Below are 14,717 nucleotides of genomic sequence, written 5' to 3' on the forward strand. Positions count from 1 at the left end.
ACTGTATATTATATATGTGTGTGTGTGTGTGTGTGTGTGTGTATATATATATATATATATATATATATATATATATATATATACAGTTGTTATGGATGGAGTGTTTGTGTCCCCCTAAAATTCATATGTTGAAATCCTAACCCCCAATGTCATGTGTGCTTATAAGAGAAGGTACCACATATCTCTCTCTTACTTTCCCCACCTGCACACAAAGGGAAGGCCATTTCAGGACACACTGAGAAGGTGCCATCTGCAAGCTGAATAGAAACCAACCCTTCTGGCACCTTGATCTTAGGCTTCCAGGCCCCAGAACTATGGGAAAATAAGTTTCTGTTGTTTAAGCCAACTGTCCATGGTGTTTTGCTATGGCAGCCCTACCAGATTAATGCAGATTTTAGTACTGTGCAGTGGGATGCTGATGCGACAAATATTTAAAAATGTGGAAGTGGGTGATGGGTCAAAGCTAGAAGAGTTTTGGGGTGCATGCTAAAAGAAAAAGTCTAGATTGCCCTGAAGGGACTGTTGGTAGAAATCTAGATGTTCATGGTGATTTGGGTGAGGTTTCAGACAAAAATGAGGACCATGTTATTGGAAACTGGGGGAAAGATGATCTTTGTTATAAAATGACAAGGAACTTGGCTGAATTGTACTCTCGTGTTTTGGTAGAATTTGCAAGGGATGATCTTAGATATTTATCAGAGGAGATTTCTAAGCAAACTGTTGAAGGTGAAGGTGCTGCCTTGTCTCTCCTTATTACTTATAGTAAAATGCAAGAGGAGAGAGATAAATTGAAGGAATTGTTAAGCAATATAGATCACATCTTGAAGGTTTGGGAAGTTCTTAGTCTATTCTTACAACAAAAAATGAGAAAGCTTGTTCTGAAGAGAACACCAAGCCTGTGGTTGGACAGTTACTTCAAATAGAGGTTCCCCACAGATGTAATCAGCCATCTCAGTTGTGGCTAGGACTAAGACTCAGATAATAGTAGCAGCAACCCTGTCAGCTAAGACAGAGAAAAGAGAAAACAGGACAGAATGAAGGAAGGCTGTCAAAATTCCAGGATTCTACAGGACAAGAAAACAGAGCTATTCAGCTGAAAAGGGAAGAATGACCCATTCAGGGATCATTATGGCTGCCACTCTAACCACACACCTGGGGGCAAGGGTTTATTCCTCTCACCAGATACCAAACTCTGTTGTCACGCTGATCTTGAACTTCCAGGCTCTAGAACTGTGAGAAAATAAATGTTTGTTGTTGAAGCCACCCAGTCTGTAGTATTTTGCATGGAAACCCGAGCTAATACACATCTGTACCCTGAAGACAGCTCTTTTTTCCATGTTCCTTTGGTTCATTTGAAATTTTGATCACTTTACAATACCAAGAAGGGCTATCATCTTAGCTCTTTCCTTGACAGAATACATAATAGGAGGGCATTTTACATGTTTATTTTCCTTTTCTCTTTCTTGTTTTACTTTCTCTTCTCCTCTCCAGATCTATGACCTGAGGTCATGGTGAATAATGGTGGTGATGGTAATCAGAGTACTTATTCCAATAATGTGGCAAATTATTCCAATTAAATCCCATTTCTCTATTGTGAAGTTTTGGCAGAGACATTTTAGTTGTTAGCGACTCTGAACCATCTAAACCTGCTTTAATAGATTTTTGTATTCAATCCATTGCTTTGAAATGTGTCAAAAACTACTCTTGGTCATTAGAGAGAAACAGGTGCCTATTTTCACAGCTGTCTGTGACTCTGGAACAGTTTGAAAGCATTTGATCCAAATTTCCAGCAGATGCACTTACTTTTGCCAAGTATCCATTCTGGATCCTTATCTGAGGACACATTCAAAAAACATTCTAGATCAGAGACCAAAGATCATTTATCTAGATGATCAAAAACTCTTAAATCTGTTTTCACAGGCCTCTGCCAAGTTAGGTATTGTTGGTTCTTATTTAGTAATGTAAACATGGTATATCTTTTTCCATTCTTTTACTTTTATCCTATTTGTGTCTTCATATTTAAAGTGGGTGAGTTGTAGGCAGCAGATAGTTGGGACTTGCTTTTTATTCAATGTGAAAATCTCTATCCTTTTCAGGGGATGTTTTGATCATGTACAATTAACGTGATTGTTGATACAGTTGGATTTTAATCTATAATTTTCTATTTTCTTCATCTGTTCTTTTTATCTTGTTCATGATTTTCTGCTTCATTTTGATTAATTGAATAATTTAATTTTCTTCTTTTGTTCAACGATTAGCTATAATTTTTTATTTATTTGCTTTTTTGTTTTTGTTTTGTCGTTGCTTTTTAGTGGTTGCTTTACAGTTGCTAGCAACACTATCCAATATGTGAGCCACGTATTTGATTTATAATTTTTCTACTAGCTACATTAAAAAGACATTAAAAGGACACGGTACAATTAATTTTGATACAATTTTTATTTAATTCAATATACCTAAATTACTATTATTTTAACCTGTAGTAGTACTAAAATATTAATGATAAATTTTATATTATTTTTCACACTATGTCTTTGAAATGTGATGTGTATTTTACACATACAGCATATCTCATTTTGGACTAGTAACATTTCAAGTGCTCGAGATCTATTTATGGCTAGTGGCTACCGTGTTTCCCCGAAAATGAGACCTTAACCGGAAAATAAGCCCTAGCATGATTTTTCAGGATGACATCCCCTGAACATAAACCCTACTGAACCTTTTGGAGCACAATTAATGTAAGACCTGGTCTTATTTTTAGGGAAACACAGTACAATAATGGACAGGAGGGGGTTATAGAATGAGTTTTTAACTTATCACAAGTAACATATCACTTTACACATAGTAGAAAAACCTTAAACAATATACTTCCAATTCCCACCTCCTGGTCTTAGTGCTATTATTGTCATATGTTTTACTTCTGTATATGTTGTAAATCTGACAATACACTGTCATTGTTTTTACTTTAGTTATTTAATATTTTAAAGAGACCTTTTAAATAAGAAAAATATCTTTATTATGTACTCACATATTTACCATTTTCAGTGTTTTTTACTCTTTTATGTAGATTCAGAATATTTCTCCCCAAAGAACTTCCTGTAATATTTCTTACAGTGTAAGGCTACTACTGGTAGTGAATTCTTTCGGCTTTTTTGTGTCTGAAACCATCCTTATTTTTCCGTCATAGTGAAAGATACTTTTACAGCGTATATAATTCTAGGTTGATAGTTTTTTTTTAATTTCAGTCTTTTACAGATATTGCTCCACTATCTCCAGGCTGATATTGTTTCTGCTGTCATCCTTGTGATGGTTCCTTTTTATATAAGGTGTCTTTTTTTCTCTGGGTGCTTTTTAAGATTTTTCTCTTATCATAGTTTTGAGCAATTTGATTATGCAGCTGGGTGTAATTTTTATAAAATTTCTTGTGTTGGGATTTGTTGTATTTCTTCAATCTGTTGATTTATAGTTTTTGTCATATATAGACAAATTTTGGCCGTTTGTTTCTTCAAATATATTCTTCAGTTTTCCCTCCTTTCCTTTGAAAACTCCAATTATGTCTATGTTAGTCCACTTTAAGTTGTCCTAAAGCTTATAGATGTTTTGTTTACTTTTTGTGTATCTTTTTACTTTGTGTTTCATTTTGCATAGTTTTTATTGCTATGTTTTTAAGTTTGTTGATCTTTTGTCCTCCAATGTCTAATCTACTGCTACTCTTATCCAATGTATTTTTTATTGCAGATGTTGTATTTTTTATCTCTAGATGTTTGTTTTGGGTCTTCTCATATATTCTATATCTCTCCTTGGCATGTTTGCATTTTCTTCTCACTTCTGGAACATATGGAATACAGAAATAATCACTGTTTTTGTGTCCTTTTTTGTAGTTACATTTTACAGCTTAGAATACCTGCTAATGCTTTCAATTCAATGCCAGATGTTGTGAATTTGACCTGGTTGAATTTTCTTGTATTTCTATCAACATTCTTGAGCTTTTTCCTGGGATGCAGTTAAATTATGTGATCTTTTTAAGGCTAGACTAGTACAGCTTTTAGTCTAGGGCTAATTTTGCCCCAGTACTGAGGTAATATCATGTGTCCTTTGCCTGATGCTCTATTGAGGAACATGAACTCTTCCTTGCCCTTTATGGGTCTATGGATTATTCCCTCTGATTCTTTCAGCTACTATTTTCCTCTGGCTTTGAAGTGGTTTCCTCAAACACATGTACTCATCGGTATTCAGCTGGAACCTCAAGGGACTTCTAGTAGATTCCCAGTGTTCTCTCTGTGCTGCTGGTACTCTGCCCAGTGAACTTTCCTGTCTTGGCCATCCCAGACTCCGAGCTTTATCTCCTTAACTTAGGGAGAATGCCAGGCAATGTTTGGGTTCCTCCTTCCCACACTGCAGCTTGGAAATTCTCTCCAGGAAATAATCTAGGGACAATCTCAGGGTCCATTTGTTGGTTTCTCTGCTTTCAGGGATCACTGCCCTGTAATGCTGGATATCTAATGCTTGAAAATGCTTGTTTTATTTATTTTGTGCAGCTTTTGTTGTTGTTTCCAGAATATAAATCTGGACCATATTTCTCCGGTTGGCTGGACTCTAATTATATGTTTGAGAATTTTTTTTTTGTAAGCCGTAATGTGTGGTGTCACATTTATCCCTATACATTCCATGTTGTTAACTTTGTCTTTATTCTCTTCTAACATGTTGGTCTTGCTTTAATTAGTATGTGCAAAATTAATAATCATTATTTGTATATGTTTGCCACACAGATAAAATATGTAGTTTAAAACAAGACCAAGAACAGAGTTCTGAGGCCTTCCACTAGGGGTCAACCTCAGGTTCTCCTCAAACTCCTAAGCAATGTTCTTTGAGAATTAAGGTCTACAGAGTTGCAGAATCATCCCACATTAACAGCACAGAGCTTACATGCTCCTCTCTTTTTCAGAAAAACGATAAGAGAGTCTTTATCACTTTCTTTGCCAGAGTTAAGATATTCTATATTTCCGGCCTTCCGTAATTTTAGAAAAAAATCAAAATGAGAATTTAGTATATTCTATATGGGTTGTTCTTAATGAATCATGCTGGTATCTAGAGATCTCTGCTCCCAATCAATTCTATAAGCTTCTCCAGAATTGAGCTAAAAGTTCACATTATAAAGACCTACAGCTTCCAAGTGCTACATTTTCTAAAAAGAAACATTTCTCCATTTCTGATTTTTTGTCCCTGTTCCTGTTTATCAAGACTTTTCAGAGACTGCCAACAGTTTCTGGGATTATAAAGTCAATTTTTTCAATGTTCTGTTTAGTTTCTCAAGTACATTACACAGCTACGTGAGTTTCCTTCTGATAGCAGAGATTGAAAACATGACTAAAATAAAAAAAAATTCGTGTCAGATAATTTGAAATTTAAATGGCTTTCCTATATAGTTTCACATGACAAGAGTTTCAACAAATTCATTTTTAAGATTGCCAGTTTGAATACTATTCTCCATGGCGGAGGAAAAAAATAGGAATTCTACTTTTTTTTTTTGTCATTTGTTAATATAATCTGTTGCCTGAATAACTAAACAATATCTGATGTCCAAGTAGTGGTCCCAAACTATTACTGCTGCTTTTCTTGTTCAGAACATAATCCAAACTGTTATTGCTGTTTTTCTTCATAATCTATGAAGTGCTTTGTTGTCTGTCCTTGCCATTTCATTTTCTTTTGGGTAAGGCTTGGTCCATTCTGTGCTATGTAGCTTTCCTTAAATTATTCTTTCAGGTTCTCACCATTCTTATAGGTTCACACCATTCCTATATGCACCAAAATTAGGTACACTAATAACATATCCCTGAATAAATCACCAGAAAGCAGTGCATGACTTATTACATGCTGTGAGAACTACATTGATTATTAATTAGAAATTTAACCTCTGTACATGCACAAAGTAAATCCAAGTATGGGAAAAAGTTTCTGAAACTAAAGTTTGGGACTTAGTGAACTCATAACAATGACTTCAATAATTGAATTATAAAGGCAACTGTGTTGACAGAAAATCATCAGATTAGCAAAAAAAGTGACATGATGATCAAGCCAAAGTTACATGGTCCAAGCTTTTATTTATGTAACAAAAATAAAAGTGAAACTTTCCCATCTCAACATAAAATCAAAATCCTTTGGTGAATTGTATTGTTTTATGGAAGGCTTGCCTCTGAAAATAAACACGTTTATTCACTGCCAGATGAAGCTGGTTTTAAACCAAATGAGTAATTGTAATATTATCTTGAGAAGAACAACTTCACTTCCTTATTCTCTTTGTTGGTGGCTCCTCATTGGTCTATTATTGCAATGGCCTTGCTGAGCAGCAGCTAAGGATCAAAATCTATTTGGACAGAAGAATCACAGGCATTGATTCTGCGTCAAGTAGGAGAGCTATGGCCACCCTACAAGTAGAGAACTAAATACTACAGTGAAACTGTTCATCCCAATATGGTATATTGTTACATGTCTCACATGTATACAATCAATATAATACTTACCCAAAAATTGTACCTACTGTTTCTAAACAGCTTGTCATGATATTCTCTGTCAATAAATAGTTGCTGAGTGTGTGTAAGACATAGTACAAAGATTTCTTGAGCATTTACAAGAAGTATAAATGGTTAAAGTTTCCTCCTCAAGAAGTATACAAATATGTTTTATATATTTCTTGGAAATAGGATTCTGAAATACTCTAATAGTCATAAAGGTTAGTATTTGGCTAACATTGATTGAATGCCTACAGTGTAGCAGACACCATTCTAAACACTAAGGATATTTTAATGAACATAGTAGACATAAATTCCTGCACTTATGGAGTTTACATTTTAATAGGGTAGGCGGAGGAGAGTCAAATAAATAAATACAATAAACAGGTCAGATAAACTATAGGATTTCATAGCCCATTGCGGTCCTGTGGACATAAAGTGGAAGAGTCACATATGTAATTTTCAATACCCAAATTAAAAAAGTAAAAAGCAACAGGTAAAATTAAATTTTAATTTATTTTTTTTATTTTGGAGTAATTTTTTATTTACAGAAAAGTTTCAAAGATAGTACAGTTGGCGTATACCTTTCACTCAGTTTCCCTACTGTTAAGATCTTACATTACTGTTGTTCATTTGTTCAAATTAAGAAACCAACACTGGTACATTACTGTTAACTAAACCTCAGCTATTTATTATTTGGATTTCATCAGTTTTTCCATTAATGTCTTCTCTCTGTTCCAGGATTCAATACCACATTGCATTTAGTTGTCATGTCTCCTTGGTCTCCTCTGGTCTGTGACAGGAGATATTAATTTTAATAATATATTTTGTTTAACACAATATATCACAAATATAATTTCAAACTGTAATCAATATTTTTAAAATTACCAATAACATCATTTTACATCATTTTTTCATACTAAGTCTTCAAAATCCAGTGTGGTATATATTTATAATTACAGTATATATCAAACTCAGACATTTTCATAGGAAGTACTTAACTGCATTTACAAAATTTACATTTGAAAAAGTAGATTCACATACCTGGATTGTTCCAAATATACTTAAACGTTTTCCAATAATTGTACTTAGTATTCAGTTTTAATTTTAAATTAACTTTAATTAAGGTTAATTAATTTAAAAATTCAGTTCCTTGGTTGCACTAGCCATACTTCAAGTGTTCAATAGCCATACATGACTAATGGCTACCATATTGAACATTGCAGCTCTAGACTATTGTAAGGACTTTGGGCTTTTATCCCGAGACCAGGAGCTCTGACAGGTTTTGAGCAAAGAAGTGACACGATCTGATTTAAGATTACTTTGCTGTACTGGAGAATAAATTGAGGTGAGGCAAGGTCAGAAGCAAAGGAGACCAGCCAGGAAGCTATGGCAGTAATCCAGGTGAGTGATGAAGGTGCCAGAGACTAGGGTGGTAGCAGTGGAGGTGCCAGTATTCCAGGAATAGCTCATTAGATCTGACACTATTTATGATTAGATGTAGAGTCAGGAATGACACCAAGGTTTTTGGCTTAAAAATAAAACAATGAAAGTTTCCTTTGCAGAGATTTTGTAAGAAGCAGGTTTGAGAGGAAGGGGGAAAAATCAGGCACTCAAGTTGTGGGCATTTTGAGTTTAAGATGCATTTGAGACGTTTAAGTGGAGATGTTAAGTAGGTAATGGGTATATGAGTCTGGAGTTCAGGAGAAAGAACTCAGCTGGAGACATAAATTTGGGAGTCATTAACATATAGATGGTACCTAAATATGTATGACTGAAAGAGATCACCAAAGGAGTGAATGTGCAAAAACGAGTGTAAGGGTGAGGTTATCAGCAGCAATATTTTCAGAAAAATGAGTTTTGAGATCAGGCCCCTAAGAGATCAACAAGAACTGGTGAGATGGTAAATTCCTTCCGACTAAAGCCAGTGTTAGAAGCAACTGTGCAAAGGTGGTGATTAGCCAATCATGATACCGTGTAGCAAATCATTTTGCTCTACTGAAGCAAAAATACATAGCCAGCAGGTACGGACAGGTGCACTAAGTGACAAAGGGCTTTCTTGCTAGCCAAAGCTGGGAACGCGAGGGCTCTGAGAACAACTTTGTATTAAATAAGTGGCAGCTGCAGTTAATTTCCTACACATACACAAAAGAAAACCTGTCCTACCATAGAGCATGTCAGGATGCTGATAAAAGACATCTTGTTGTCCTGGATCACAAAGCCACTTATCAGAGCCCCGCACCCGTGTAGTTTACTCGAGAAGTGACCTTTCCCAGAGGACACCTGAGCCCTTACTTGGGACAAGCTCGGAGGGAGGGGCGCTGATAAGCCGAGTTCAGACATGTCAATCGTGACGGGCATCGGAGTTCTGCGCAGAATTCTGACGAAGGTAAGGACCATGGAATCACTTAAGGGTAGAATGAGGGCACAAATGGGATCTCAAGACAAAGCACTGAGATTTTTGAGCTGGTGGCAGGGCTGAAGGTAGCTCTGTGAACCAGCATTTCTTGCCACATCCTCCCTACGCTCGGCAGTGAGGAGCTTGGAAGACGCAGGAGTGGGGTGGTGGTCGGCGGGAAGGACTAGCTCACAGGGCACCTTTTAGGTCCAGATGCTGAGAGCAGCGTTTCCGCCCCTGTTATCCTCTCAACGGGTGACTCTACCCAGGAATGGCTCCCTCCCCGAAAGAGACTTGCTCTGGTTAAACTGGAAAGTGCAGGAAAGCCGGCCCCTGGCGCCGGGGGAGTGCCAGCGGAGAGCCAGCGAACCCGGACTGAAGCGCTGCGCAGGTGCAGATCGGGAGACGACCCTTCCGGGGCGGGACTCGCTGGTCGCAGAGGGAGGGGCGGGGCTGACGCACACCAACCAATCACAGCAGACGCTTCCACTTGGCCAGCACCGACCAATAGGAGGCCGCGACAGTAACGGCGGGGGAATTCAAACGTGTTGGTGGAGAAGGGTTCGGATTCCATTTTTTCTTCTCAACTCGGCTTTCTGGCGGTGATTTCGGCCTCGCAAGTGCACGGGGAACGGCGGCAGCTCGCGGGACGGTAAGTGGTGGGGGCGGGTCGGGGGCGGCTCAGAGCCGGGTAGACGACGTAGGGCGCGGCTAAACGAGCTGCAGGGGGAGGGGAGCTCTCGCCGCCTCCGCCAACCCACCGGGTGTAGCCCGAGATTTTGTTGAGGATCCAGGAAGCAAGAGGTGGGTGTAGACCTCGCTGGGAAGAGGGTCTGGCGGGGCACCTGGGGAGAGTTTGGGGACACGAGATTGTCTCCCTAAAGGTACTTCTTCTGTTGTCTGGTGTTTTAGAACAGAGAGAGGAGATGGTGGCTGTGTTCTGACAGTTACCTTTCGATCCTGACTTGAAGAGGTGATATCTAGATGCCCAGTTTATCGCCCCTTTTCATTGTTAAAGTCAAGGTCAGTGGCGGCATTGATACCAGCGACACTGGGTTACTGGGTTGATGTTTGAGAATTACAAAAATGAGATTGACAGGAAGACTGCAGACTCTTTGTTGACCAAACATTACCACGATGCAGATGAGCAAGTGCTTGGTATTATATGAATACAGTAGTCTTGGTATTAGAGTGATTAAGTTAGCAAATCATTAATTCTGCCACATATGCGCAAGAACAAGCCTGCTGTGATCCCACTTATCAATAAAGGGCTGTGGTGGTGTATATATTCTGCTTTGAAAACCTTTGCATTGTGCAGGTTTACTCACATAAAGCAGGTGAATAAAGCAATGGTTATTCACATTGCCAAAAGGATTCTTTATGTCTAAATGTCACTAACAAAATCCAAACAAACATTCCATCACATTTTTTTTTAAATGGCAGAATTTGCAGATGACCCAGAGAAAATAAATGAAAAAGAGTGAAAGGGAGGTGTTCAGTGTATAGAAGAAAAATGAAAAGCTTTAAAGGGGGACAGCAATTTCTGTATCATACAATGACACAGTTCTATTGGGACGAAAACACATACTTAGCCTATTGGAAAGTTTGATGGACAATTTTCAAATATGTGCAGTTGTTTTTGTGCACATAGCTTCACAAATACTACCTTAATAATATTTGCATTAAGATGTGTTCATATAACTAATGCTTTATCCTTCTGGATTCTAAAAGGCTAGTTGCAAGTTTTTTTTCTTTAATGGTAGTAAAAATAAGAATTATGACCAGTTCAGTTATTTTTTTCTTAGAAATGGAGGCCGAGGATTTGGGTGGCAGAGAATTGACAATTGATTCCATAATCAACAAAGTGAGAGATTTTAAAAATAAATTTAAAAATGAAGACCTTACTGATGAGCTAAGCTTGAATAAAATCTCTGCTGATACCACAGGTGAGTTCCTTTTTTTTTTTTTTTGAGTGCCCTCTAAGGTTAAAGAATGAAATGTTAACCACTGGGTGTTTGCGTGATATAATTTTCTCAGTAATTGATGCTTACCAATTAGAGTACTGTACACACTTTTGTATGGAAATATTCCCACAATTTTCTGCTTTCTGAAAAAGGAAACATTTATTACAGTGTACTCAGAGGTAGTTTTCTGAACTCTTCCATTATTATCAGCTGTTATTTCTGCTAATATGCCTGCCATCAATAGTTGTGCCATTTTTTTCCATTCCTTTCTTGCAGCAAACTAAGAAATCCTCAACAATCTTAAAATTATATATAAATTCAAAGTCAAACATTTTGTTTTTTATTTGGAGAGTGTTCCTATTAGTCTCTTGGCCATTTTTTCCTGTTCTGGCTCCCTCTGTTCCAACCACAGCGATGTCCCTGCTATCTCCTCTTTATGCCAGACTACCTCCTAGCCTAATGTCTTTTCTCTTGCCCTCTGCTGTGAACACGGCTCCCCCAGATATCTGCCCATTCTTACCTCCTTAAGGTTTTTGTTCAAATGTCATCTCAGTGAGGGCTTCCCTCACTCACCTATTTAGCAATAGCAACTTGCTGGGGTGGGAGTGTGCCCCCTCTCTTCCTTTCCTGTATTGTTTTTCTCCACAGCACTAATCACCTTATATCTGATATACTCATGTGTTTATTCCCTGTGTCCTCTGCTAAAAGGTGAGCTCCACGAGAGCATAGTTTTTATCTGTTTTGTTATATCTACACAGCTGATAATGGTACCTGGCATATGGTAGGCACTTAAATATTTATTGAATGATGAATGAATGAAAATGCTCAAGTTTTAATACCTGGCTTTATGAAAACTAGCTCAGAAGCCTAAATATTTACTATATTTCAGATTGTTATGGTTATTTGAAAGATGACCTTTGGATAAGTTTGTCATATCTGTATAAGCATTAAATGGATGAGGAATTGAAAATAAATGGAAGAACCTGTAATCTAGTCATAATGGCAGATCATATTCACTTAAAACATCCCACAAACTAATTATTTTTTGGTTAAGCACATTCTTGAGTATCACCATGCTTTGTTATGTGTATTTAACGCTTAAAAAAGTTTGTATACTAAGGTAGATGGATCCTTATTTGAAATCCTTAGCTCACTCAAAGCTGTAAATACCTAACATATATTGATAATTAGGATTATTAGATTGACTGTATTAGATGAGTTAATTATATCTAAGTATATTAGATTAAGTATTGAGGAAGATTCAAAGATGCTTAAAATCATGGTTTCTAAATGAGAAGCATTTAAGAATCCACTGTGCTACATTATAAGGTATTTGACAACAAAGGAATACTAACACAATAAAGACAATACTTTAAGTGTTGAGTAGAGGGAGAAAGGAGTACTCAGAGGCATGAGGAATAGATCTGTAAAGACTTTTTTAGACACTTTGCAGATTAATTTGTTAGGAAAGCAATGGGAGGTAAAACTGGAAAATGAAGTTAAGATCAGACCAGATTAAATGTAAAATAGAAAAGCAAAATTATGAATGTGCTATGTTTTAGTAGAAAGTAGAAATGGTAATTTTATTTACAAAAGTAAGGATTTAGTCCTTACCGAAGGTAGCTGAAACCAATGGAAGGAGTGATAGTTTCTCTGAGAAGGAAGAATTTGATAATGTTTAGTAATGACTAAAATACAGTATATAGGAGACCGACGTTAATTCAAGTTGTTTTTTAAAAACACTTAACACTAAAGAAAGTAAAAAATAAATCACAATATGAAAATTACAGGGAAACTTGGGTAACTTGGAGGGAAAAGAAAATGACCATATCAGTTGCTTATCTTTTGTAAACTGGTTTTATTTGGTTGGTTTATAAGTTTGACTTATATGGAGATAATGTTGGCTAAAACAAGTATATGATAGGACTGGGATTATAAGTTTCTAATGAATAAGTTATTAATGAATTTTCTAAGGAATTTGGTACAGGTGGTGATGGGAGAGGCTTAAATTTCCTTTGAATAGTTAGAATACTAAAATAGAATTATGCTATAACAGCATAAAATTTTCTTAAGACTATGTTTTATTAAACGTATTTATAAAAAGCATTTATTTCCATCTTTTTCCTTCAAAATATATAGTTTTTTGGGTAAAATTTCATAAATGATATAAAAAAACCTCATAAAAAATTTCATAAATGATATAAAAAAACCTCATTTTGTTTTCATTAAAAAAAACCTCATAAATGATATATATGCAGTAAAGGAGTTGCTTACATTTACACAAATTGTTAAAGTTTTTAAAAAGTATTTTAAGGGGTTTATGTACATTGAGAGTATAACTAATTTATAGGAAAAATTAGTGTTTGTTTTCATGTCTTTCTTCCCTTTATTATGGCATATTTGTTTCTTTTATTCAGATAATTCGGGAACTGTTAACCAAATTATAATGATGGCGAACAACCCAGAGGACTGGTTGAATTTCTTAGTCAAGCTAGAGAAAAACAGTGTCCCCCTAAATGATGCTCTTTTAAATAAATTGATTGGTCGTTACAGTCAAGCAATTGAAGCCCTTCCTCCAGATAAATATGGCCAAAATGAGAGTTTTGCTCGAATTCAAGTGAGATTTGCTGAATTAAAAGCGTAAGTATTAGCATTTTAACTCTATTTAACTAACTACATCACATAATATGTAACTGCGTTACAAAAAGGTAAACTGAGAACATGTCAGGATTACTTGTAGGAAAGTAAATATTTTTTGCGCAAATCCTTTTGCTTATAATTCTCAAGTGAATGATGTTAATTCTCTTTATTATACATATTTCCACAAGCTTCCTATTCCTGACTCAGCCCAAAAAGGTTTTTAAAAGTAACTTATTAGTATTTAATTTTATATACAGAAAAAGATAATACCCCATGTTTTTTGGAAATTAGATGAGGAATTATCAATCTTAGTTTAGCTGTGTCCTTTTTCTTAAAATTTGACTCTAAAATCTTTATTACAGTATTCAAGAGCCCGATGATGCACGTGACTACTTTCAAATGGCCAGAGCAAACTGCAAGAAATTTGCTTTTGTGCATGTATCTTTTGCACAATTTGAACTATCACAAGGTAATTTGAAATATCAAGTCCAAATTTTAAGTAAAAGATAACTTCCTATTATAACTTAAATCATAGATATGAAGTGGGAATCTGAGGCAAAAGGCATAAAAGTTGATCAGAGGAGACGGGAAGTGGAGGGTGGGGTGGGGGAAGATTCCCACCTAAATATAAATGCAGAGAGTATTTGTTGTACTAGCTCTTCCACTTGTAAGGGGTAACCTCAGGAAATATGCATGAACATGGTGTTTGTGCTTACATTCAGGAAAAGTCAAAAAGAAAGTGTCTTCTTTACTGAGTATTTGTGGGATAAAGATATGAGATATTTAAGCTAGAGCTTAGGTAAGCTTTTCTTTTGCTATAGCTTCAGAGCATTTCATAGCACCGAAATATATATCAAAATATAATCATAGCATTAATTGGTCGTTCCCCTTTTTAAAGAAAGAAAGAAAGGGAGGGAGGAAGGAAGGAAAGAAAGGAAGAAAGAAAACTTGTAGAAGCTTTTATTTCTTGCTTACCTGATTCTTTGTAGTATGAACTTTTGGATAGGACCAGTGCAAGCTCTTCCCACATTTTTAGCCTGGCCAATCATAATCTTTTTTTCTCATTTTCTGGGGCCTCTGGTCCACCCTCAGTCTACCCTTTTGGCTATGTGTTCCTGTTTTCCCTCAGCCTTGTTTCTGCTCTATCCCTGATCCCATTTACCACCAGATACACACATTACCATTATTGATTTGGCTCAGCCAGAA

General features: G+C 36.3%; 2 protein-coding genes across 3 annotated transcripts in view; one reads left to right on the top strand and one right to left on the bottom strand.

The window, feature by feature from the left end:
* Window positions 1-7,048: 7,048 nt before the first annotated feature.
* Window positions 7,049-9,514, bottom strand: LOC117015595 (uncharacterized). The gene is made up of 3 exons (XM_033094187.1): window positions 9,108-9,514; window positions 8,676-8,889; window positions 7,049-7,302 (listed from the first exon to the last, which is right to left on the bottom strand). Exons 1-3 carry the CDS (start codon window positions 9,479-9,481, stop codon window positions 7,228-7,230), a joined length of 663 nt encoding a protein of 220 aa, XP_032950078.1. The 5' UTR covers window positions 9,482-9,514; the 3' UTR covers window positions 7,049-7,227.
* The window catches only part of TTK (TTK protein kinase), a 35,556-nt gene continuing 30,282 nt past the window's right edge, over window positions 9,444-14,717 (top strand). The window contains exons 1-5 of one of the 2 annotated variants that reach the window (XM_033094186.1): window positions 9,445-9,559; window positions 9,820-9,930; window positions 10,713-10,853; window positions 13,289-13,511; window positions 13,874-13,980. In XM_033094186.1, coding sequence (XP_032950077.1) covers window positions 10,715-10,853; window positions 13,289-13,511; window positions 13,874-13,980 — 469 coding nt within the window. In that variant the 5' untranslated portion in view covers window positions 9,445-9,559; window positions 9,820-9,930; window positions 10,713-10,714. Of the gene's footprint in view, window positions 9,560-9,819; window positions 9,931-10,712; window positions 10,854-13,288; window positions 13,512-13,873; window positions 13,981-14,717 lie in introns of both variants that reach the window. The other variant, XM_033094185.1, reaches the window with a different exon arrangement.

This window comes from Rhinolophus ferrumequinum, chromosome 3 (assembly GCF_004115265.2).
Source record: "Rhinolophus ferrumequinum isolate MPI-CBG mRhiFer1 chromosome 3, mRhiFer1_v1.p, whole genome shotgun sequence".
NCBI lineage: Eukaryota > Metazoa > Chordata > Mammalia > Chiroptera > Rhinolophidae > Rhinolophus > Rhinolophus ferrumequinum.